Here is a 25,341-nt window from a genome sequence, read left to right as displayed (position 1 = left end):
GTTTTTAATAAAGCGTGATCCATATTGCTAATAGAAAAGCAGCCAGGAAAAATTCCTGTGTTAACCTTCGCAGAATACTGAGAAAAGACCCCTCGTTTTCAGAAATAGAAATCAAAACAAAACAAAAATTATTTAGTGATAGGATCTTTTTTCAAAGATTAATGACATTAACTATAGACTGCATGTAATGGTATATAATAATAAACTCAAATATTTCCATTTTAATTAGAATTTTCTTTGTTTCCTCTTCTTTGTTTTTCAAGCAATGGGCTACTTTTGCTCGAGTTTGGTATCTCTTAGATGGGAAAATGCAGCCTCCTGGCAAACTTGCTGCTATGGCATCAATTAAACTTCAAGGATTGCATAAACCTGTGTACCATCAACTGAGTGAGTATTATTTTAGACCTGTCAGTAGTAACCACAGTTTTCATGCCAGAATAGAATCGTGAAGAAGTTTGTCTGGGCTGCTTTTAAGGACCTCTTTTTTCCTGAGGATCCCTTATTCCGTTCATGCTAAAAACCTACTAGGGTTTTTAATTCATTGAAATGAATTTGGATTATTCATAGGAAAACCCTATAGACCAGTTTGCCTGGGACAACCGCATTTTACACCATTGCCCCAGCAAAATTATCAGAAATCCCTCCTTCCAGTCTCAGAAATATCCTGATTTGGACTATAAATTAAAGGTTCACTCATATACATGTCTCTTCGTGTGGCAAAGTGCATTTGAATAGAGAGTTTTTGAAAATGAGCAAATAAGCTTCCCTCTCTTCTAAAAACCCTCTCCCCCAGAAAGATATATAGAGCTAGCTAGGCATGGAAAGTTTTTGCTTTTCACTGTTTTCAATTAATAGATTTGCTTTTCTGTATCCTTTTCCAAAACAAAACAAAAAAGTCATTTTCATAATAAAAGACTCCTGCTTATTATAGGTAATTTTGATTGACTTCACTTACCCAGGCACTTCACTGTTTACCCTGCAAGATCCAGGTGTCAAATCTTACTCTTCGTCTTGCTTGACCTGTCGACATTTGTTGCAGTTGACCACAGTTTTAACTTTTTATTTTGAAATATGAAATATACATGGGCCGGCCCGGTGGCGCAAGCAGTTAAGTGCTCGTGCTTCGCTGCGGCAGCCTGGGGTTCGCCGGTTCGGATCCTGGGCGCACACCGACGCACTGCTTGGCAAGCCATGTTGTGGTGGTGTCCCATATAAAGTAGAGGAAGATGGGCACGGGTGTTAACCCAGGGCCAGTCTTCCTCAGCAAAGAGGAGGATTGGCAGATGTTAGCTCGGGGCTGATCTTCCTCTCACACACACACACACACACACACACACACACACACACAAAAGAAATATACAAAGATATATATAGGTAGAGATGTGTCTATCTATAAATATAGATAATATTTTAAAGAAAATTAACAGTAATGATGATGATGAAATGACTACCCCTACACTAAGCATTTGGGTTGTTTCCAGTTTTTTTGCCATTACAAACAACATTGCTATCAATATTCTTGTACCTTTTTCCCCGTGGGCATGTGGAAGACTTTCTCCAAGGTCTGCCCATAGGACAGGAATTACTGGGTTCAAAGGTGTGTGGGAAGCTAGTTAGTCTTTATGCACGAGTCCTCTCCTGTCAGCAGCGTGTAAGAGTTTTCATTACTCCTCATCTTCCGTAACATTTATATTTTCATTCTTTTTAATTTTGGCTACCTGGTAGATGTGAAATGCTCTCTCTTTATGGTGGGGTTTTTTTTTTTTTTTTTTTGTGAGGAAGACTAGCCCCGAGCTAACATCCGATGCCAATCCCCTCTTTTTTTTGCTGAGGAACATCGGCCCTGAGCTAACATCCATGCCCATCTTCTTTCACCTCATATGGGACACCGCCACAGCATGGCTTGACAAGTGGTGCATCGGTGTGTGCCTGGGATCCGAACCTTCGAACCCTCGGCCACCGAAGCAGAGCGCATGCACCTAACCGCTGCGCCGCTGAACCGGCCCCTCTCTTTGTGGTTTTAATTTGCAATTTCTTGATTACAAATGGAGCTGAGTATCTTTTCATTTGTTTTATTGGCCTTTTATCATTTATTGTTCTATGAAATGTCTTTGCATGTCCTTTGCCCATTTTTCCACTGGGTTATTTGTCCTTTACTTTTTTCTAACTTTTATTATGAAAGTTTTCACATTTTCAGAAAAGCTCAAAGAGTACTACAGTGAATTTCTTTTTACCTTCCACCTAGATCACACAACTGTTAACATTTTACCATATTTTTTTTGCTCAATCATTTGAAAATAAGTTGCGAATATTGTTATATCTAAATACTAAATACCTAAATACTTCAGCGTATGTCTCCTAAGAATAAAGTTATTTGCCTATGTAACCAAAATGCCATTATCACACCTAAATGTTAACTTTTACAGCCATTCCTGGATATATGACCATCATTTGTAATATTATTTTTCTGGGAACTTGTATGTCAATTTTCATGTTTACGGTGATTATGAGCACATAATACATACTTAATAAATGCTGATTATGGGCCGGCCCCGTGGCTTAGCGGTTAAGTGCGTGCGTTCCGCCTCTGGCGGCCCGGGTTCGGATCCCGGGCATGCACCGACGCACCGCTTCTCCGCCCATGCTGAGGCCGCGTCCCACATACAGCAACTAGAAGGATGTGCAGCTATGACATACAACTGTCTACTGGGGCCTTGGGGGGGGAAATAAATAAATAAATAAAATCTTTAAAAAAAATAAATAAAAATAAATGCTGATTAAACCAATAAATGTTAGAAAAAACTTACAACATACTTATAAATTGAAAATTGTTTGCAATTTAAGTTTTGATTTTAGTGACATCTTGTGGACATGAAGTTTTGCTGTTACAAGTTATGTATTAAACACAGTGAAACAAAGATGCAATTCAGTCTCTAAAAAGTAAATTTCTAATTTCGTAGAAAAGCTATTCTTCATTACTAGAAAAGGATGCCCTGACAGGCAGCCACAAAAGCTCTATGGTGTTTCAGCAGAACATTTATTCATCAGTACTTAAGGAATACTTTTGCAATAATGACTGCTTGTAAGGAAGCAGAACTTTAATTCAGTGGACAGGTATGTGCTATGCTTTAGGAAGAAATTAGATGACTACTTGTAATGCCACTTCCCCCAAATTTTGTAGGAGGGAGGAATTCTTTCCTTAGTTCCACGTAATTTCCATCTTTACCCAGAACACATTTTCCATAAAAAATAGGCTTATAAATGGAAAGTTGGTTTGCTACAACACTTTAGAAAATCCATTGGACCTGCAAAGGTATTCCTCCCTGCTTCTAATTAGAGCTGCCCTCCTGAATTTTGGACTTGCTAGCTTTTTGAACATGTTTCTTTTTCACTGATAAATGAAAAGAAAGGGCACGTGGTGATTTTTGGATTATGATTTATTCCTCATGAGGACTCCACTCTTTTCACTGGCCACAGATTTAATTCGTTGAGGAGGACTATAGGAGTATTTAAAAGAAGCAGAGGGAAACCTTTCTTTAGCATTATCTAAAGTTATTATTAAATTATCTTAAAATACTCCTGGTCTACGTGGACTGAAATAAAATAAAAGTTGCATACAGTTCTTAAAGGTTAATATTAGATTATATCTAATCTAATCTCTAGTGTTCTGCCTTGTATTATTTACTTAAATCTATAAGGACTTGTTAGAAAAAAAAGTTTAGGATGCTCATCTTAAAGCTACCCAGCTAACATATTTTTCTCTTTTACTAGTCAGTTAAATGCAATCTATTTCAGATGTTAACAATTGCATCATTTTAATTTTGCGATCTTAAATGCACAATTTATTCTTCAGCTTACTCCTAGAATATTATTGTACAAAGCACTGAAGGAGATTTTTGCTCCAGGTTATATCTATAATACTTACCTCTTTTGGAAGTGAACATTTAGATATTAGCAATAAATTTGAACAACACATCTTGTTCCTATCACAGCGCCTTACAGCATTTTTCCTATCACAGCATCTTTACACTCAGTAGGCTTTGTGGTAACCTACGTGATCATCCCTAATATTGTATCCCATGTACATGTTCAAAGATGCCAAAAATAACATTGAAGTAGGCATTTGAACATTAGTCCTTCAAGGCTGGATACAAACATAAAGGCCAAAGCCAAACTTTGCTGTTTACCACTAAATTGGAATAGCTATTTTTCAAACATTTCTCAAACCAAATCTTGTATGGAGACCCATATATAAAAGCAGTGCTGTGCTGGTTGAAGGAGGGAGAAGACCCTAGATCCTTGCCCCTTTGAGTCACCTTCTTAGGACCCTGAGATTCTATCAGATGCAGTTTAAAAACCACTGAGCTAAAGCAAAGAGCTTATAAGGAGGAATTTGACTCTGAAGGGGATGAAAAGACAACCTACAGACTGGAAGAGAATATTTGCAAGCCACATAACCAACAAAAGACTTATATCTAGAATATATTAAAAACTCTCAAAACTCAGCAATCCACATTCTTGGTGCAGTCGGCAGCATGTCAGTCTCATAAAAACTCTCAAAACTCAACAGTAAAAAAAAAAATGAGCTAATTAGAAAATGGGCAAAATACATGACCAGATGGAACATAAAAAAATGTTCAACATCCTTTGCCATTAGGGAGATAACAGATTAAAACCACAAGGAAATATTATTACATATCTATTCAAATAGCTAAAATAAAAAACAATGACAACAACAAATGCTGGTGAGGATGCAGAGAAACTGGATTACTCGTACGTTGCTGGTGGGAGTGTAAAGCGGTACAGCCAGTCTGGAAAAGAGTATGGCAGTTTCTTATAAAAACTAAACATGAGCTTACCATACAACGCATCGATTGTACTCTTTGACATTTATCAAGAGAAATGAAGATTTAAATTAACACAAAAACCGGTACCAATTAATAATACCTCCATCCCATTACTCTTTATCCCCCTGTGTTATCAGCTCCTGGCGTATTGTTAGTTACGTATTTGTTTATTGTCTAGCTCCTTCCACTAGAAAGTAAGATTCATTACGGACAGGGGCTTCAGTTACACTCTTTGCTATATTCCCAGCATCAAGAACAGTACCTGGCATTAGTATGTACATACTAAGTAATGAGTTGGTTAATTAATCAATGGAAAAGGACTATAAAGCACATTTTGGAGGAGCTCAAGACTCCCAACAAACTCAAGAGATGTCTCCATCTGAATCTACCCTTGTGTGAGGTCTGACTAGCTCGGACCAAGTTTGAATGGTGTGATTTCTAAGATAAAAAGTAGGAGCTTCTCCCATGAAACCTAAGAAAGGAATTGTGTGGGAGCCAGAAATGATGGAACAAGCCCTATTTACATCAAAGTGAACACCAGGGATTTTTTCTTGAACATTTACCATGACTGGTAACTCTCTTATATAAGAGATCTACAATTAACAGTCTTGAACAGGTAGCTTATAATCTAGTTGGAGAGAATAAAATCACACAAACGATAGGACAGATAGAGTTAAATCAGATCATAAGAGAGATCCAGGCATCTTTGCAGAATTAAAGGAAGTTGGTTTTAGTATTAGGAAAGACTTTATGGAAGAAGGACTGATATTTATGTTGGAACTTGATATTTATGTTGAACTTAAATTTTATGGATAAAACTTAACAAGTGGAGATAAATTAGGAGGGCATTTCTAGTGAAAGGAACAAACACAAAAAAGATTGGAGGATGTATGTATGCATGCCTGTGTGTGTGTGTGTGAGAGAGAGAAAGAGATAATGGGGTAATGCTTCAGGGAATAGCAAGTATAGCAAGTAGTATGGCCTACCTGGTACATACAGTGGTGTGGGAAAGAACTGGTAAATAAGGCTAGAAAATTTGAGCCGGTACTGTAAGTCTCCTTGAACACCTACCTGAGGAGTTGATACATAGTGAATCACAAAGGTGGCAAATAACTTTAACCTAGGAGCAGTACATTGAGAAAGATTTCTGAGTTTTTCTCAGAACCTAGCAGAAAAGGGTGCATGACCGATTACTGAGTGATATCATTGCCTCCACGTGGCATTCCACCCACCACTTACTTCCATCTTGGTTGTAGTGAAAAGGATAAGAGTTATCTTTGAAGTCACTAGAATTGGATTTGAAGCTTAACTTTACTACTTATTAGTCATATACTCTTAGCTGCATTGTTTAATCTCTGACTCAGTTTTCTGATTAAAAAATAAAAGTGAGAGGCGGGAGGTAAAGCCAACTTAATAAGATGACTATGAGACTTTCAGTGTTAGAATGTAAATATAAAATGCCTAGCTTAGTCCCTTGCATGTAGAAGATACTGAATAAATGTTATTTGCCTTCCTCCCAGGCAATTTTGAAGAAAAAACTTGAGTGAGTTCTGGCTCAGAGCAGAAGATGGGCCGGAACACTGAGGCCACAGGACTGAGAAGTGCCCCTGATAGTGTAACCTGTGATGAGACCTGAGATTCCCTGGCATGAAACTTCTGAGTTTTCACTTTGATTGAATTAGTTTGAATCTTATTTGGCCATTTAATTTAACATCTAGTATTATAAAAAAGAGTCAGATAAGGTCAGAAATCTAAGGTGGGAATTTTTGGGAAAAACTCACAATTCTTATTTCTAAAAATTGCTTACCGAACTTTAATTTTTTTTAATTTTAAAGACATTGATTTCTCTTCCAATATCTCTAGATCAGGCAATAGAGCTCCAATTTATGTACATTTGGTACATTTTATAAAATGTAAAATTCTCTAATTAAAATTTTTAAACAAAATATATCTATTGATTTAACTTAGAAATTTAGACAGAAATGATTGCACTGTATCCTGGATTTCAGCCTTCAACAATAATATCGGCTGTTGTTTTAATATGTAATGCAGTTAAAACAAATATTTAATTGCTGGTTGGTTTTATTTATAGTCAGTAGAGAAGTGCTTCTAAGAATGTATTTAATAAAGCTTTGACATAAATTTATTAAGGGGGCGTGATTTTTCCCAGATTAGATTTTCATACCTTAGATCTGAAAGAACATGATTTTCACCTGAATTGTGGTATTCTTTCTAATGTCCCTTAAAAGATCCTTTTTGATCTCTACAATGTGTTTTGAGTGACTCAAGATACTTTTTGCATATTTAAAGCTTAAACAACATTTAAAAAATAAATTCAGCTTTAGTAGATAATTAAAGATTCCATTTTTCCTCCAGATAGATGTCATGGAAAGAGCCTGAACAGGGTGTTAAATAACTCGGTGTGTGAGCTTTGGCAAATCACTTAATCTTAAGGGGTCTTAGCTTCTTCAACTATAAATGTCTGGATGAAAACTAAAGTAACTTCAGCATTCTTTGAGACTGTGTAGATATCTTCTCGCCCTCTTTATTTGTTCTTCTCGTTCATTTGCCCAACTGCCTTAGTAGCCCACCATGTGTCACTTTTAGGAACTTTAGTGACTTAATTTGCCAAATACTGTCAAACTATCCTTTTCAACCCACTAACAGCAGGCTTCCCAGGTCTTTCCTTCACACCTCTGGATTCCCTTTCACTCTAGTGAAGAAAACCCACCTGCTTTATTCTCTTTCCTTTCCCCTTGTCCTGTATAGATTATGAACTTCTCTCTGAAAAGTCTACCATTCAGATTTAAAGCTCTGCATAGAATCTTATAATCTTGCTTTTCATATATTGTACTTACACTTATTTTTTCAGTAATGTTTTTTCTAAAATAAATAAGCTTCTAGAATCTTGTGTTGTTTTTCTATTAGTACAGCAAGCATTTAATAAATATTTCTGATTGTGTAGTGATTCATGTGAAAACTTACATGTTGACTTTTTAGGTTTTGTTTAGATGAACAGCCCTACTTAGGGGTACTTTTCACTGGCAAATTAGTCCTGTACATATATTTTGATTTTCAAGTCATTTGTCCTGTTATATATGTGTGTAGTCATAGTTGAAAGTAGTGGCAGTTTAAATTTATCTAGTTAAATGTGGTTGGAAAAAACCTTGGGTAAGTAGTTAAGCATAAGATCATAGTACTCTATTGTTCTCTAAATTTGAGAATAATAATAATCAGTTATGATGTTTTACATTTGTTTTCAATTTACCTATTGGTAAAACTTACTTTTTTATATCTATATGCATACTGTTTTCATTTTCTCTTCTATTTTTAAGAAAAAATCTGTATTAGATATTTAAAGGTGCTTAATATAGACATTTTTATGAAGTATAATTATTAATGGGAAGAAATAATAAAATAACAATAGTTTGCCTTTGAAAGATATATTGTTGTTATTGGCATCTTTATTAAATTCTCTTTACCTTCCAGTGTTGAGATTTTCCAAATGGCCAGCCAACTCTTTCTATACTTAGACGTTATATAAAAGAGTAACAGAAATCTGTTCAAGGATTTTGATGTTGCACTATGACTTGCTTTATATTTTTTAATGTGTTGTTTGGACTTCAGTAAGCTTTATAATAACCAAGGCCACGTTTTCTTAAAATCATGATTTATCATATAAAATCTTTTTTCTTTCTTTTTTCTTTTTAAATCTAGGTGACTGCGGGGATCATGTTGTCATAATGAACACAAGGCACATTGCATTTTCTGGAAACAAATGGGAACAAAAAGTGTATTCCTCACATACTGGGTAAGATAATGCATTGTCAAGGAAGATAGGCAGTTGAAATGTATTACTTTAATTTATTGATACTTTAATACTATTGATCTTATTTAAAAGAAAAAAGTATTTTCAAAATTTGGCATTTAAGAAAATACTAATTTTACTCATGCTACATATATAACTTAATCAAAAAAAACACAAAACTATACCAAATACTAGTTATTAATGATACTATTTGTTTTTCTTGGAAGCTTTTCACATAACCTCTCTGATAAGATTATTCTCATTTTTAGTCGATCTTCTCACTTATTTCTTTCTGCTTCCTATAATTCATCTTACTCTGTATCTAGAACCATCCTAAACATCTGAAAGTACATGAGACATTTAAGGAGTAGTGAACAAAATCCCAAGTTTGGAAAATACCTAAAATCTCCACGATATACCTTTCAAGTTATAGGTCTCTCCGCCTATGTCTGAATAATAGCAATCTCATAGCTTATGAGACAGCACATTCATACCACCTTTGAAATGGTCTAAGTTTTAGAAAGATCTTTATGCTATTGAGTCATAATCTATATTTGTCTAGCTTTCATATTGGTCTTAGTTTTCCTGATTGGGACACTGTAAAATAATTATACCAATTCCACATGACATCCTTCAGATAATTTTGAGACAGTGATCAGCAAGTGCTCACTGATTTGTCTTTTCTCTAGGTTAAACATCTCTAGTTCCTTCAGAGTTCTTTATATGGCCTCACTTCAAATATGCCCGTTATATCTTGGTCACTCTTCTTTAGATAAAGTCATTGTTTGTCAGTACCTTTCTTAACTAAATACACTCGTCTGGCTGTGTTCTGATGTTTTCCTAGTATAATGTGACTCTTTCCTCCATCTCTCAGTTACGCAGTATTCTATTGCAGCAGAACTTTTCTTCAAGGCCATATCACTATGTGGTACGCTAAGTTCACTATCAGCTAGAACTCCTAAGTCTTTATCAAACAATATGCTGTTCAACCATGTCTCCTTCCTGTATGTTTAGTTGCATTTTAATCCAACTACAGTACCTTAGGTTAACTCCATGTTAAGTTTTATCTCCAAGCTTTTAAGATCTTTTGAGATCTTGATTGTATCATGTAATGTGTGAGTTAACCCCTCATCTTCAGGTCATGTACAAATTTAATGAAGCATACCTTCTACACTATCATGCAAGATGTGGTTAGAATATTGAAACTTTTCTTACAGAGTCCACTGACTTTACATTTTCTTTTCCTCTTCCTTGGAAATCATTTAGGCTTTATTTATCCATTCAGTGTATTAAGATCTTACATGTTTATATTGTTTTTGTTTTAAATTTTTTAAGCACTTTCACGAACGTTTTCTGATTTGACTCTCATAAAAATGTTGAGAGGTAGATGAGGCAGAGATTATCATTTTTCTGTTTTCTGTTTTGTTTTTTTTTGTGAGGAATATCAGCCCTGAGCTAACATCTGCCAATCCTCCTCTTTTTTTTTGCTGAGGAAGACTGGCCCTGGGCTAACATCCATGCCCATCTTCCTCCACTTTATATGGGATGCTGCCACACATGGCTTGCCAAGCGGTGCATTGGTGCGCGCCTGGGATCCAATCCAGCGAACCGTGGGCCGCTGCAGCGGAGTGCACGCAGTTAACTGCTTGCGCCACCGGGCTGGCCCCTATCATTTTTGTTATATGAGTAAACTCACATATAAAGAAGTAAAATAAGTTGCCTAATAATACACTGGTAGTAACTACAAAACCTATATTCCAGACCTGGATCTGGTGTATTCAAGTTACTAAGCTTCTTCTAGTACTATCCCCAGTTTTTTTTTTTTAATCTCCAGTTTATCTGTTTTATATACAATTTTGATCTGAACACAATGAAATCCTTAGAACCGATATATAATTCTTGGTGGTCTTTTACCTTAGACCTTGGTGATCTATTATCCTGTTAATAGGTGACAGGATCATGACCTGTTTAGAGTATGAACTTGACTTCAGAACCAAGTGGTCTACCAATACTTTCCCCAAACCTGACTCCTAGCTTATACAGACACTTTGTCTAATTTGGCAGGGAATCTGAAACATTTTGGCTCATTGCTTTTTCTTTCTCAATTCAAGGAGTGATAAACTACCCCATAATAAATGAATGAATGATGAATAACTGTAAATTTTGGTAGAAATATAAATAGTTATGCCAAGAAATTTTCCAAGATGTGGAACTTTTTATGAAATAATGGTAGTTGACCACTTAAGAGAATAGCATTTCAGATAGCATAGGTTACTACTTATTTTTAAGACACTAATGAACAGCATGGTTTCCAGAAACAAGGGTAATTTCCTAATAAAAATAGTTTTTGTATTATAAAAGTATTCATTTCAAGAATACTGTACCATAGCCTACTCCCAGTTTTAATGTCTTTGCTTCTATTAACAGCTACCCAGGTGGATTTAAACAAGTAACAGCTGCTCAACTTCACCTGAAGGATCCAGTGGCAGTAAGTCTATTGTATTTTTTATTTATCTTCATCTGTGGGAAAACTAGTTCAGACACTGTTTTTTCAGTCTTCTCTTCTAATGTAGCTAGCATTCAAGACTATAAATTCTTCACTTTAACAGTATCATGCAGATTTTGATTAGTAGTATTTCGTTATCATCCAGTTCTATATATTTTCTAATTACTATTTTGAATGTTTTGCATTTAGTCAAAAAATTTTGTTGCCTTTCTTGTTAATTTCTTGACACCTGTGTGATCACCTAGAATACGATGTATTTGCTGAAAATGTGTTGGAAAGAGAAATGTATGTATGTATGTATATATGTATGTATATATTTTTACATATCCATTATATCAAATATGCTAAGTATGTTGTCCCAGTCTTATATTCTTACTGACTTTTTTTTTGTTCACTTGATTTATTGATTACCTGGAAGAGTTATGTTAAAATATCAATTGTGGATTGTTAATTTTTCCTTGTAGTTCTTTCAGTTTTTGCTTTGTATGTTTTGAAGATTTAGTGTTAGATGAGTTTAAGTTTGGAATTATAATCTTACTAAAGAATTGATCAGGGTATGTTCTTTATCTCCAGTAATGCCTTTTAACTTGAGCTCAATTTTTTTTTAATATTATTATAGCTATATCAGCCTTCTTTTGATAGTGTTTGCCTGATACATCATTTTATAGTTTAAACTTTACTGAGCTAGATTTTATTTTCTTTTTCGCCCCTTCTTTTTTGGCTTCTTTTGGATTGATTGAATTTATTTATTAGAAGTCTAAGAATAGTCAATATCTTTACTTTCCTCTAAATCAAATCAAGGCCCTTAGAAGATTTTTAACACCCACTCTCCCTCCCAATCTATATGCTTTCTCTGTTCAAGAGAACAGAGAATGTTCCAATTCAACATTCTTGCTATTGTTTTATACAGTTAGTGATTTTTTTTTTTTTTGGTGAGGAAGACTGTCCCTGAGCTAACATCTGTGCCAATCTTCCTCTATTTTGTATGTGGGACACTGCCACAGCATGGCTTGACGAGCAGTGTGTAGGTCCGCACCCAGGATCTGAACCCATGAACCCCTGGGCCACCGAAGCAGAGCACTTGAACTTAACCACTGTGTCACCGGGCCGGCCCTCAGTTACTGATTTTTTATGATTTTCTTTGCTTACAGTCCCTTCTTGTAACTCAGCCTTCCTACTGGGATCAGTTTCCTTCTCTTTAAAGTACTTCTTGTGGGCATTCCTGTAGTAACATTCTTTTAATAGTGAACTCTTCTTTTTTGCCTGAAACTGTCTTTATTTTTGCCCTCATTCTTGAAAGAGTTTTACTTATACTATATGCAATTCTAGGATAGCCATTTTTTTCTCTCAGCTTTTTGAAGCTAGTATTCCAACAGATTTTAGCTTCCCTTATTGTTATTGGTAAGTCAGATGTCAGTTTAATTGTTTCTTTAAACATATTCTCTTTTCTGTCTGGATATTTTTAAGATCTTTTCTTTGGCTTTGGTTTTCATATGTTTCTTTTTGAGTCTTGTTATTTGTTTTGTTTGAGGATTGGTATCTTCAGTTCTGAAAATTTGTCAGCTCTATGTCTTCTAATATTGGCTCCCTTTAGTCTCTGTTCTTTCTCTTTGGAAGTCTGATTATACTTAACAGTAGAGTGTCTCATTTTATTGTATGTGATTCAATACATATCTTGCATGTTTTATATTTCCCTGTCTCGGTGCTGCATTGTCCGTAATTTCTTTACATCTATGATCTAGTTGTCTATCTTTTTACCTGCGTCTGATCTAATTAACCCTTTTATTGAGTTGCTAATTTCAATTATTACATTTTTTTCTTTTCTTGCAGTTTTACTATTTGTTTCTTTTTCAGGTTTGCTGGTCAGTTTTGATAGTCTTTCTGTTCTTTTGTCGTAGTAAGCTCATGTACCTTGGAACTTCATCTCTGGGAATTCTTTGAGACCTATGTTAAAAATGAATTTCTTCAGATAAGATTCACCTAGCTTCTAGCAGGCACATGAGGCTATACCAACTGACACCTCTTTAAGCTATACTGAGGCTTCTGGACTTGGGGCCTCAAAGCCACGTGAGCTCAGGCTCATAGTTAGCGGTTACCTGTCAGGAAAGACTTTTATTTTTTATTTCCCCACTCTACGTCGTGGATGTTGCCGTTCTGTTAAAAATCTAGGTTAATGAGGGAATCTTTGATCCTACTTCCTGACCCCAAAGTCATAGTCCTTTAAAACTCAACCCCTGCACTAAGCTGATGCTGGCAGGGCAAATGCCAGCCCTAGGACTCTCTTTTTCTTGTAGTTTTTTCTCCTGTTTCTGGCCTCCAGTTGGTTCCATGCTTTAAAAAAGATTTTTAAAAACAATATTATTAATTTCACTAAATGTTTATTACTTTATGATTTGAGTTATATACTACTGGAAGAGGTTTCTTTTTTTTTTTTTTTTAATTTTTTATTTATTTATTTTTCCCCTAAAGCCCCAGGCGATAGTTGTATGTCACAGTTGCACATTCTTCTAGTTGCTGTATGTGGGACGCGGCCTCAGCATGGCCGGAGAAGCAGTGCGTCTGTGCGCGCCTGGGATCCGAACCCGGGCAGCCTGCATCGGAGTGCACGCACTTAACCGCTAAGCCACGGGGCCAAAAGAATGACTTTATTTATTTATTTTGTGAGGAGATCAGCCCTGAGCTAACATCTGCCAATCCTCCTCTGTTTTTTTGCTGAGGAAGACTGGCCGTGGGCTAACATCCGTGCCCATCTTCCTCCACTTTATAGGGGATGCCGCCACAGCATGGCTTGACAAGTGGTGCGTCGGTGCGCGCCCGGGATCCGAATTGGCGAACCCTGGGCCGCCTCAGCAGAGCACGCGCACTCAACCGCTTGCGCCACCGGGCCGGCCCCTGGAAGAGGTTTCTAATCCAAATGTTAGTCCTCAATATTGCTAAAAGCGAAGTCTCTTGTTGCCATTTCACAGTTTTTCCTTCTTTAACTCTTTGAACTATACTCATAGGATAGATAGCATTTTCCCCATTAGGAACTATTTTAGCTTTTTACTTAAATGCATTCTTAAATGAACAAAGTGCTAGACTGTGAAGACATTCTTTTGTATTTCCCTGAAATGGTGAATAAAAATAAATATCCGTTGTCAATATGCAACCATTTGGAGTAGTATTGCCTAAAATTTTCTTGGTAAAGGGGTGGGAGGAGGGGCATATTTTATTATAATAAGGCCTCACATAATATTTGGAAGTCTCATGCTTTACTGTTTATTTTTACTCTTTATCATTCATATCTGTTTTACAAAAACATGCTCAGAGATTGTTTCTTAAGAAATATTTAATGTTCTGTTTCATAACTCATGTTTTTAGACTATTACAGATCAAATAAAGTATCCTACTTTGACGATTAATATGGATTGCATATAATGGTATTAAAAAATTTTAAGGGCTGCTGGTAATATATACCACAACTTTTACTACAAATTACAGTTTTTGTATTTTATAAGTATTTTTAAATGTTTTTAAAATTAGTTTCTATTTTATTCAGGTATGCTCACTATACACTAGGAGGCAGTATAGTCCAACTTTTTGGTGTTAAGAATTTGGCATTGGATAACATTTGTAGAAATCGTTTCAAATTCTTTTTTATGAATGAAGATTGAAATGCATTACAAAATGTTTGATGAAGGCTTGGAAAATATGTCAGAGTTAAATCCATTTGAATGATTACCTCATTAAAAGATCTTAATTTTTTTTTAAGTGTTAATTTCGACTTTGTGTTTTGAAAAAGAATGGTTTTTGTGGAAGAGGTCAGTTATTTTACTTAGAGTTCAAACACTAAGTGTTTGGAACAGTAGGTCTTCTGACAGCAGACATAATTTGCTAATCAGTACTAAGTGTATGTGACTTGTAAGAGAATTTGTTTCATAATGCTTCCTTCTGATTGTTAGCAGTCTTGAAATATTATTTTAAAATACATTAATATTTAAATAGTTACTAGTAGGTTAAGTATTTAAAAATATTTTACAATTACATAGAAGATCATTAATTCTAAACTCAAATATATTGATTCAGCCCTTTTCTTATATCCTGTATCCCTCTGTCATATATATTAGTTTCTTTATAAGTTTCTGTGTCCTTATATTGTTCTTCTAATATGGTTCCTTTCTTATGTTTTTCCCCCTTCATATAGTTAATAAAATTATTTTGTGTGAAACAGATGTCCTGGGATACAGATTATATGAGGAAGGTCTTTAATGTTTATTAACCTTACCTTTTTCTATCTTTCTCACTTTCTGAATTCCTTAGAGTTTATGCTTAAGTCTATACAGCTAGAATTACTTGATTGCCTGTGTGTGTTGTGTCACATTTATTTTTGGGGTACGTATGTTTGTGGGTCTCTCTTTTTCTCTCCCTTCAGCTTATGACGTTTTCACATTTTTGAGCTTTCCCTAATTTGAGTGTTACGCTTGCATTTTTTAATAGGTCAAATTTTAAAAATGCCAACTTTTTAATTTGAGTAAACGCAACAAAATTTTTTAAGAACATGAAAACCGAATGCCATTAAAAAAACCAATAAACTTGCTAGTAGGATGATATTCAGAGGATGTAATGACTTGCTTATTGAGAAAAGATGCTGAGTAGTCGTAACTCTTAACTGCTGGGTCAGTTTCTGTGTAAGACTTTTAAAACGTTAAACATTCTAAAGACTAACATCTAGATCAGTGCTGTCCAATAAAAATTTCTGCCGTGATGAGAATGTTCTGTGTCTGCGCTGTCAAATATGGTAACCACTCGCCACATGTGGCAGTTGACCACTTAAAATGTGGCTTGTGCTACTGAGGAACTGAATTTTTAATTGCTTTTAATTTTGCAACATAAATCTATATTTAAATAAAGTCTCCAGAACATAAAGTGTTAACAGCAATAACCTAAAAAATAGATGGAAAATATGTATGGGATGCCGTTGGCTTTTGTATATAGTAAGGTTTTGTAGTCTGGTTTGATGAGAAAATGAAAGGAATAGGAGATGAGAAAATAAAAGGAATAGGAAATTCTCTTATAGTGCAACTCTATTCTAACATGTATTGTTTTGCTGGGTTTAGCTTTAATACATGTCCTATTATATCCTTGAAATATGAGTATAGGTGATAAAAATCGATGTCATACTTCAGAAGTCTCTATCAGTAGTTTTATGAGGAGCTTGCAGTATATTTATATACACTATATATCAGGAGGCCCCTAGGAGATTATGGAGCACAGGGTGACACTGTGGCCTTCTCTTGACAAAAGATACATAAAATCATGTTCAGACCAACAATGATGATAACCTTAAAAGGAAAAAGTAAATCATGGAAAGGCTCGTTTGCCATCTTGGGAATGGGTATGGTAGAGAGAAGGGACTTGGTCTTCTTGTTAAGTTATGAAGAGAAACACATTATAGATGTGATTACATGTACTACGTGTCTGTTCTGGGAGTAAGACTGCCTGGTTTGAATTCAGCACCACCAGTTATTAGATATATGAAACTGGGGGAGGTCTTTAACCTCACTAAATCTGGTTCCTCATCTGTGAAATGAGACTTAGCATCATAAACAAGATAACAATGTGATGCACTGACCACTGTACACGTAGTAAGTTTTCAGTGAATTTTAATCATCAACATTGTTGCCAATGTTGCCAACCACCTGATCTCCTAGCTGGAGGAAACAGGATTAAAGCCTCCCTACATTCTGCTCTACTCAGTATGTGAGAGATTATTTGAGCCACAGGTTCTTGTATAAGCTTGGAGAATTTCTTTTTATTCTGGCTAAAATTCGCATATACATAGATTATTTTTAATCTCTTCCTTTTGTCCTTTTTCTAAATAAAAATAAATTAAACAAATAGAGCCTAAAGAAAATAGTAATGTACAAAATAATAAAAGTTCCTTTTCTGTTGCTGTCATATCTACTTAGGTCTCAGTTTCTTTCCTTTCATATTCATGTTGAATTTTAGCCCACTCGTTTTGATCACCATCTCTAATTATGTTTGCCTTCTTTATATCTCGTCATATTTTTCTTACTGAGTCCTACACATATCTGTTTTTCAGATTGTAAAACTGGCTATTTATGGCATGCTGCCAAAAAACCTTCACAGAAGAACCATGATGCAGAGGTTGCATCTTTTCCCAGATGAGGTAAGTCAGTGGTCGTTGTAATGGTGCTTTTCCTAGATTTTCAATTAAATACATTCTCTCCTTTTAAAATAATTGCCATAGACTCAGTTTCAATAATTTCATAGTCAACTTCTGAAATATTTTATAGTAAGCACATCATAATAACAATTGCTCTTATTTTAAATAATAAAGTGAGCCATCATTGGACCAAAAATTAAAAATCTGTGAGTTCTGTTTTTTCATTTTAATAACTGCTTTCTTTTGAACAAGGAACTATCATCAGAGCTTTTGTTAAATTGAGGGTACTCATTGATGATTTCATCAACTATAAAAAAGTATAAATTTAGTTTACTTGGTATGTGACCAGTAGCAAAACTTCTGTGAATCATTAGGTTTGGTTGCTAATTATTTCCCATGATTTAACTTTAGAATACTTGTTGGTACTCAAAATTATTCAGCTAAAAAAGTACTTGAAAATAAGTATAAACATTTTTATTATTATTGTACTATTTTAAGTACTTAGCTTTTCTCTTTAGTGTAATACAATGCAACACTAGAGGTTCTATAATAAAATAGTTGAGTGCAGGCTCTGGAATCAGACTATCTGGATTAGAATCCATGTCCCACCATTTACTGACTTCATAGCCATGGGCTAGTTATTTATTATCTCTGTTTTCTCATCTGTGAAATGGGTGTAATAATAGTACCTACTTTGTAAGATTGTTGTAAGAGTTAAATGAGATATTTGTAGAGTGCTTAGCACAGGGCGTGCCACACTAAGTGCTAGTTGCTGTCATCACCATGGTTATGATTGTTGTCCTTGTAGTTCCTACTAGAGGAATAGTGTAGAAAGTCATTCCAGAATATCAAGTTATATCAACTATCCAAGCCACTTGTGTGCTCATTGTACATACTCATGTACTCATTGTACATGCTCATTGTACTCATACACATGAGTAAATTATTCATACTTTTATAAAAATGGTTAATTTATTACCATTGCTTTGCATGAATGAGTAGAATAATTTTCCACCATTCACTTTACCTCTGAGGTAACAAGTACGGAAGCAATATCATCATCTAAGGATAAATGACCTTCATGAAATCACAAGAATTTTAAAACTCCTAGTTCTAATTGTACTGTCACTGTTTTTAGAAACCATAATTTCTAAAAGACACAAAAAATAATGGTATTATTTATCCCAGTTATAAGGTAGTCAGGTTTGAATGTGGTTTTTAAGTATTCATGGTAGTTCACTTGAACAGTAAATTACTTAAATAATTTTAGACTATTAAAAAAAATGAGCCCATTTCTCCAAAAACGGATTGTTAAATATTCAAAAGCTTGATAACATATTTTATTGTCAAAGCCCTGGGGAATCAGGCACTTACACATTGCTGGTGGGAGTACAAATTGTACACCCCATAAGGAATCTGGGAATTAGGTAACATATAACAAAATATATACATAAGGAGATTTGTACTTGATCCAGTAAAAATCTCATTTATAGCAATTTACTTTGAAGATACACAAGATTATTGTTTCCACATTATTTATAATAGTAAAATAATATCAACAAATAAATGCTCATTTATAGGAAATTGGATAAACTGTTATATCCATTCAATTGAGTACTATGCAATTATAAAAAAAAAGAATGACAAATGTTGTTGTGACTTGATAAGTAATGCTTTCCAGGGTATATTGTTAAGTAAAAAAAAGCAAGGTGAAAAAGAATATAGATAGCATACTACCTTTTGTATGCATATACTCATATGTATGTTTACACACACAGTATAAATACTATACCTGCTTTTTGCGTAAACAGAGGAAGAATAAATGAGAAAATGAAATTGGCTGCTTACTGGAGCATGGGCACAAAGAGGTGGAAGGAATAGGGAAGAGAATGAGATTTTTTTGGAGAATGACTTTTAGATTATTGATTTTTTTTACTTTAACTTTTTTATCATGTTAAGATTTTATATATTTAAAAACTAAAATGACAGCACCCATAGAAGTAAGCACAACAAGTGCCCAGATCTTGCTTTCTAAATGCTATTCCCTGTTAAAAGGAACCTGGTTCTCCTTGGAGAAGTGGTTGATTCTAGGTCTGGAGCAGAGAAAGAGCAAAGTTATTAGGGAGTATACACATGCAAATAGTAAAATAATAAGTAACAGAAGGTGAGGCAGTGCTCAAAAACCAATGGAGAAATATCAAGAGAACATATGAGGCAGCTTGAATTGGTGCCCGCTGACCAACTATAGGATTGTGTGAGTCACAAAATGAGTGGTAATAATAATGGATTACATTGAATAGGAAACAAAAGTCTTTGAGCCCATGATGATAGTCTAAAAATGATTTTTAACTTCTTATAATTTCCCTTCTCCTTTCTGGAAAAAGAAAAGCTCTTCTTTAGAGAAAAATGTCATCTAAAAAACTATGGAAATAATACTGAATTAGAAAAGTGACCATTATCAGCATGTTCTATGGTCGTCGGGTAAAAGATTATGTGGAACAGGATATTCACAGTTTACTTACTTACTATTTGAAAGTGGAAAAGATACTTTTACATTAAAGATATCTGGTAGACACCAACCATAACCAAGAGATCAAATGTGTCATCAACATGGGACAAACTGACATCATGTGCCTCCTACTGTGACTGAAGCACTGAAGACCCAACATAATCTACATACTGCCCTGCCAGAAATATTTAACCTGAATCTAATCATGAGGAAACAATACTACATATCCAAATAAAAGAACATTCTGCAACATAACTGGTCTGTACCCTTTTTAAAAGTATTAATTTCATTAAAGATAGAAAAAGCAAGGGAACTCTTCAGATTAAAGGAGACTAGACTAAAGAAAATATTATGCATGTTAAACAACATAATAACAACATAATATAATAGCTAAATGGAGCCTGTCATCCTTGACTGGATCTTGGATTGGAAAAAAAGATATGTAAGACATTATTATTAGGCCAGTTTGGGAAATTTGAATATACGCTGTATATTAGATAACAAGTATTTCATCAATGTTAATTTTCCTGAACATGAATTTGTAATGAGGTTACATAGGAGACAATCCTTATATTTAGATATATCCTGAAACTTTTAGGGGTGACATAACTGCAAATTACTCAAATGGTTCAACCAAAAAGAAAGTGTTTATGTACATGTGTTTGTATATAGCTAAAAAGAGAGAAAGCAAACATGTCATATTTTAACAATTGGTGAATTTAGGTAAAGGTTAGATGAGTGTTCACTGTATTTGCACAACTTTTCTGTAGATTTGAAATTTCTTTAAAAAATACAAAAAAGTAGGGCCGGCCCGGTGGCGCAAGCGGTTAAGTGCGCGCGCTCCGCTGCGGTGGCCCGGGGTTCGCTGGTTCGGATCCCGGGCGCGCACCGACGCACTGCTTGGTAAGCCATGCTGTGGCGGCGTCCCATATAAAGTGGAGGAAGATGGGCACAGATGTTAGCCCAGGGCCGTCTTCCTCAGCAAAAAAGGAGGAGGATTGGCGGATGTTAGCTCAGGGCTGATCTCCTCACAAAAAAAAAAAAAAAAATACAAAAAAGTAGTAATAAAGTAAATGGTCACCTCACCTCCATGTTTCTTTTTTCTCCTCTTACTCTTTTGCTTACTCCCCTCTTAGGTTAACCACCCTCTCTGTGCCGAGGACTCTTAAATCTCCATGAACACATTCAGTTAGCATTTCTGGGTTATATTCTCTGTGTGCAGGTTAAAGGCTGCACTTCCCCCTTGCTGGTTTCATGTGTAATGCCTAATCAACAGCTTTCATTTCTCTTTTTGCATTGATTTTATTCGTTCTTTGAGTGAATTCTTCTAATAGTGGGGAAATTGGTAAGCTCATTTCAGTCCAAGTTCTATCAATTCAGCAAACATTTACTAAGAATCCACTATGTTCCACACCCTCTATGCTGAGTGAACACTTGGAACTTTGGAAGTTGTCTTTGCAAGTAACCTAGAGATTTTTTAATGGCTTCCCAAAGAAGTATGACATATTCATAAATTTTTATAAATATCAAACTTTGGCAGGTAGGCTCCTTCAGGAAGTAAAAAATAAGAGTCATTTAATAATATTTCATCTATCCAAGCATCCTCTGCTTGTTCTGATTCTGTATAATTATATTTGCAGGCTTAAATACTGGGGAAGGGATATTAAATATTTTTAAAATGCTTTTCAGTCAAGAAACACATTGTCAATACTATTGATTGTGTTTTGTATATGTTAATAGTGACTCAGCATGTCCAAACCATAATTTTAAAATGTCAACTTAAATTTTAAAAAATGTTATTAAAATTTTGCCATAATAGATTTTAGAACAAGGCTACAATGCAGTAGAGCTCTGTGATTCTTTAAAGCTATTTTAAAATTGTATCTTGATTCTTAAGACATTCATTGGTCAAAACAATGGCTTATTTCATGCCACGTCTTTGCCCAGGTATTTGATTCTCAATTATAATGTGCTCTCTGCAGAGAACTGTAATTTACTGTATAATAATCTTTTTCTTTTTTAATTTCTAGGAACACCCTATAAAGAAAAGAGGGAATTATATCTACTGTCCCTGTGGAAATGCCCAGAGGACACTTCCATATTGATATCTTACCATTATTTCAATAGAGTCTCCAAAATTTACTTATCATCCAAACTCACAATACAGTTAATTCCCTTTCCCTTATTTCTGTATCATGAGCACGATATAAATGTTAATTCTTTTGGTTACTCGTGCTCTTCATTTTACCATTCCCTTTATTTATTCAATTCCTGTTCTTTCTTCTTTTAAAATATCTCTCAAATATATGTTTTACTCATTAGTTTGCTTTTCATTACCTAAATTCAGATTTTTTTGCATTTTACTTTTTCTTTCATTTTTCTAAACATTTGGATATATAACCAGGGGAAAGTCGTTCTGGGCAGAGGGAATACCATTCATAAAGGCACCAGGATTTGAGTGTAGACCAGTGCATGAAAGGCGAGGAGGCTGATAACTCAGAAGCTGTGGGTGTGCGTATGAAGTGAAGTTGGAGAGGTGGGCTGGAAGTGAGGACGCTGGTTTTAGGAGTAACTTTTTAAAAATTGCAAGCCTTTAGAAGCTATGATCTTTTTATTTTCTTTTATATACTCAGCACCTAGCACAATTTCTGGTTCATGGAAGGAGTTCAATAAATGTTTGTTGGCTAAATGACTCAAAGATCCATCAGATTTTCATTTTTGTAAGTTTTTTCTGGCAACAACATGGAGTATGGATTGAAAGGTTGTGGCACTGGAAGCAGTAGACCCAGTACGTACATACACTCATCAGATAAAAAATTATGAGAATGAGCCAAGGCAGTGCCTTTTTGTAGTTGAAAGGAGGGGAATAAATTAAACAGTATTTGGAAAAAGTAGATAGAACTTAGTGACTTGATAGTTGTCAAAATTGAAGATGTCTAATTTATCATGAGAAATACGTTTTTCAAGATTAAAATATAGAGTGTATTATTATAATGAGATTACTTATATCATTGATTTAATGTACTTTTCAGGGATTTTCAGAAAGTTTTAACTTAAAGAGTATATTGTTTTCCTCATTCTATAAATATTATTTTGTTTGTTATCTTTTATTACTAAGTATTGCTAAGGAATGTATTTTAAGAAAATTAAGCCTAAATTTTTATGTAACCTAGGATATACCGGAAGATATTCTTAAGAATTTAGTGGAAGAGCTTCCTCAACCACGGAAAGTGCCCAGACGTCTAGATGAGTATACACAAGAAGAAATAGAGGCTTTCCCAAGAGTGTGGTCTCCGTAAGTCTTTCTTTTCTCTTTCCTGTCTTTGTTTTTATTTTTTTGTTTTTTAAGCTGAATTTAGTATCCCCTGTTTCCTTAACCAAATGACAAGATCATTGAGGGTAGGAAGAGTGAACTTTTTTTTTACTCCCTTGGATACTTTTTGCAGCTTCTACTTGCAAATAAACTCTAGATGTAGGTGTTAGAACCAAAAGTCTCGAAGTCTTAAGACTCTGCTAGGTAAGTGCAAGGGTGTTTATAGGTGCCTATAATTGTCAGATATTTTGTTTGGGATGACATTACTTGGATTGACTGTAGTCTCTTGGAATGATAAATGAAGTGTCATTACCTAAAACATAGTGATTCTCTGTTTTCCAGATTGCTTCATTAAGCCGAGAATATCATCTAATGAAAAGTCATTAATTCTGGATACTTATAGATAGTCTTGATCCAAATAGAAAAACAAAATAAAAATTACTTTTTGCTCTCCCCTATACAGTTTCTTCTACCTACGGTCCGGAAAGCTTCTTAGATTTGACATACTATCTCCCATCTAATTGTTTCCGGGCTTCATGACCTGGCTTCTCCCTATCTCTTCCACTTAAATTCTTCCCACTCCACTATACTGTTCTAGCGATAGCAGACTGACTGTTTAAGATTGGCACTCTTTTTATGCAATTTAAGTCTTCCTTGCCTTTTCTGCTATTACTTATTCATAAAACAATATGTCCTTTACCTCATCATATGGAATAACTCTCACTCATTCTTAAGACCTTAGTTCAGATGTCTTCTCTTTTAAGAAGTCTTGCTTAAATATTAAGACCAGACTAAGTGCTCAAGCATCTTCCGCTGTAGCACCTGCTGTGTAATTCTGTCATTAGCCCAGTTAGCCCCTCAAAAGCAAGGGCTCCATCTTGTTCATCGTTGCATCTCCAGTGAATAGAACAGTATTTCACATGATAGAGCCTCAGAAGTGTTTGTAGGATTTACACAGTAAGTCTAGAGAGAACAGCACGTCCTCATTGCTTAATCTACACAAAACAGCTAATCTTTCCACAGATACTACCCTCTGTACTTTGAAAGTCCTGTCTCTTTATTGGCTCTTTGGCCAGATAGCTTCATGAAAATCCAAGCTTATGTCTGGCTTATGCCCAGGAATCTAATCCTTAACTCTCTCGTTATTGCCTGTATATGTATCTTCAAACTCTTTCCACACAGGAGACGTCTTTAGGGTATTCTGTTTAAATCTTTTTGACTTTGCTTGACTTTGCTGTCAAGGTTCTCCTTTAGTAATTCTGCAAATGATGAGCAAAATAATACTATTAGTGATCATTGAGTGAGCTCTTTCCAGTTGTTCAGCACTGTGCTAGGTGGTTTATATGCTTTGTACCTAATCCTCTGCACAGGCCTGTAACATAAATATGCTACTCCTATCTTTAAGAGTAAGCCAAGGGTCAGCTGGTTTGTAGTACAGCCTGCATTTGAACTGTCTGATTCCAAAGCCTGAGTTCTTTTCACTGAAGCAAACTGCTTCATTAATTTATTTATTGAAGCAAACTGCTTCATTAATTTATTTATTCAACAAATTCATATTAGCTACCTCTACTGTGCAAAACACTGTAATAGGCACTAAGGCACACATTGGAGAAATTACCATTAAAGCAATTATTTAATTCAGTTTCACAAACTTTTATTGAGTTTATACTATGTGCTGTACCCTTTGATAGATGCCTGGGATATATAGATGATGAAGCATTTAAATGTAACTTCCTCCAGAAGTCCTTCCTATAATCCTTGAACAGGGGTAGGCCCCCATCATAGGGTCTCAGTGGACACTTTCCTTTTCATTTGCTGCATTTATTCTAATGTAATTAAATATTTGTGTGATCATCTGTTTAATTTCTTTCCATTACCAGACTCCATGAGGGAACTGTATGTTGTCTTGTTTAGCACTGAGCACAGTGCCTGGCTCATTAAATATAAGTAGACACTCAGCAAATATTTATTGAATGAACAAATGATGAAATAGAATATCCTTTTAACAACTTGTACAAATGAAGTTAGGGAAGAATCTCTAGAAGATATGAAGTGAAGGTAGTAAAATGCTCCAATTTAATACTAATTTTTGATGTTAGAATCAATGAAATTGACTAGCCTTAAAAACACTCTGTTGTTTTTGTTTCTGTTCAGTGTATCATCTGAATTATCTGGCTGCTTTTCAGTTGATA

At 34.9% G+C, this 25,341-nt stretch overlaps 1 protein-coding gene across 3 annotated transcripts in view; it reads left to right on the top strand.

Annotated features, from left to right (window-relative positions):
• Positions 1–25,341, top strand: part of MRPL13 (mitochondrial ribosomal protein L13) — a 41,411-nt gene that overhangs the window by 3,042 nt on the left and 13,028 nt on the right. The window contains exons 2-7 of one of the 3 annotated variants that reach the window (XM_058564868.1): positions 264–387; positions 8,565–8,658; positions 11,083–11,143; positions 17,244–17,330; positions 22,470–22,556; positions 23,010–23,131. In XM_058564868.1, the coding sequence (XP_058420851.1) occupies positions 264–387; positions 8,565–8,658; positions 11,083–11,143; positions 17,244–17,330; positions 22,470–22,556; positions 23,010–23,131 (575 nt within the window). Of the gene's footprint in view, positions 1–263; positions 388–8,564; positions 8,659–11,082; positions 11,144–17,243; positions 17,331–22,469; positions 22,557–23,009; positions 23,136–25,341 lie in introns of those variants that run through there. The other 2 variants (XM_058564869.1, XM_058564871.1) reach the window with 2 other exon arrangements.

This window comes from Diceros bicornis, chromosome 21 (genome assembly GCF_020826845.1).
Source record: "Diceros bicornis minor isolate mBicDic1 chromosome 21, mDicBic1.mat.cur, whole genome shotgun sequence".
Classification (NCBI taxonomy): domain Eukaryota; kingdom Metazoa; phylum Chordata; class Mammalia; order Perissodactyla; family Rhinocerotidae; genus Diceros; species Diceros bicornis.
Note: the sequence above shows the minus strand (reverse complement) of the source record. Positions and strands in the feature narration are given on the sequence as shown.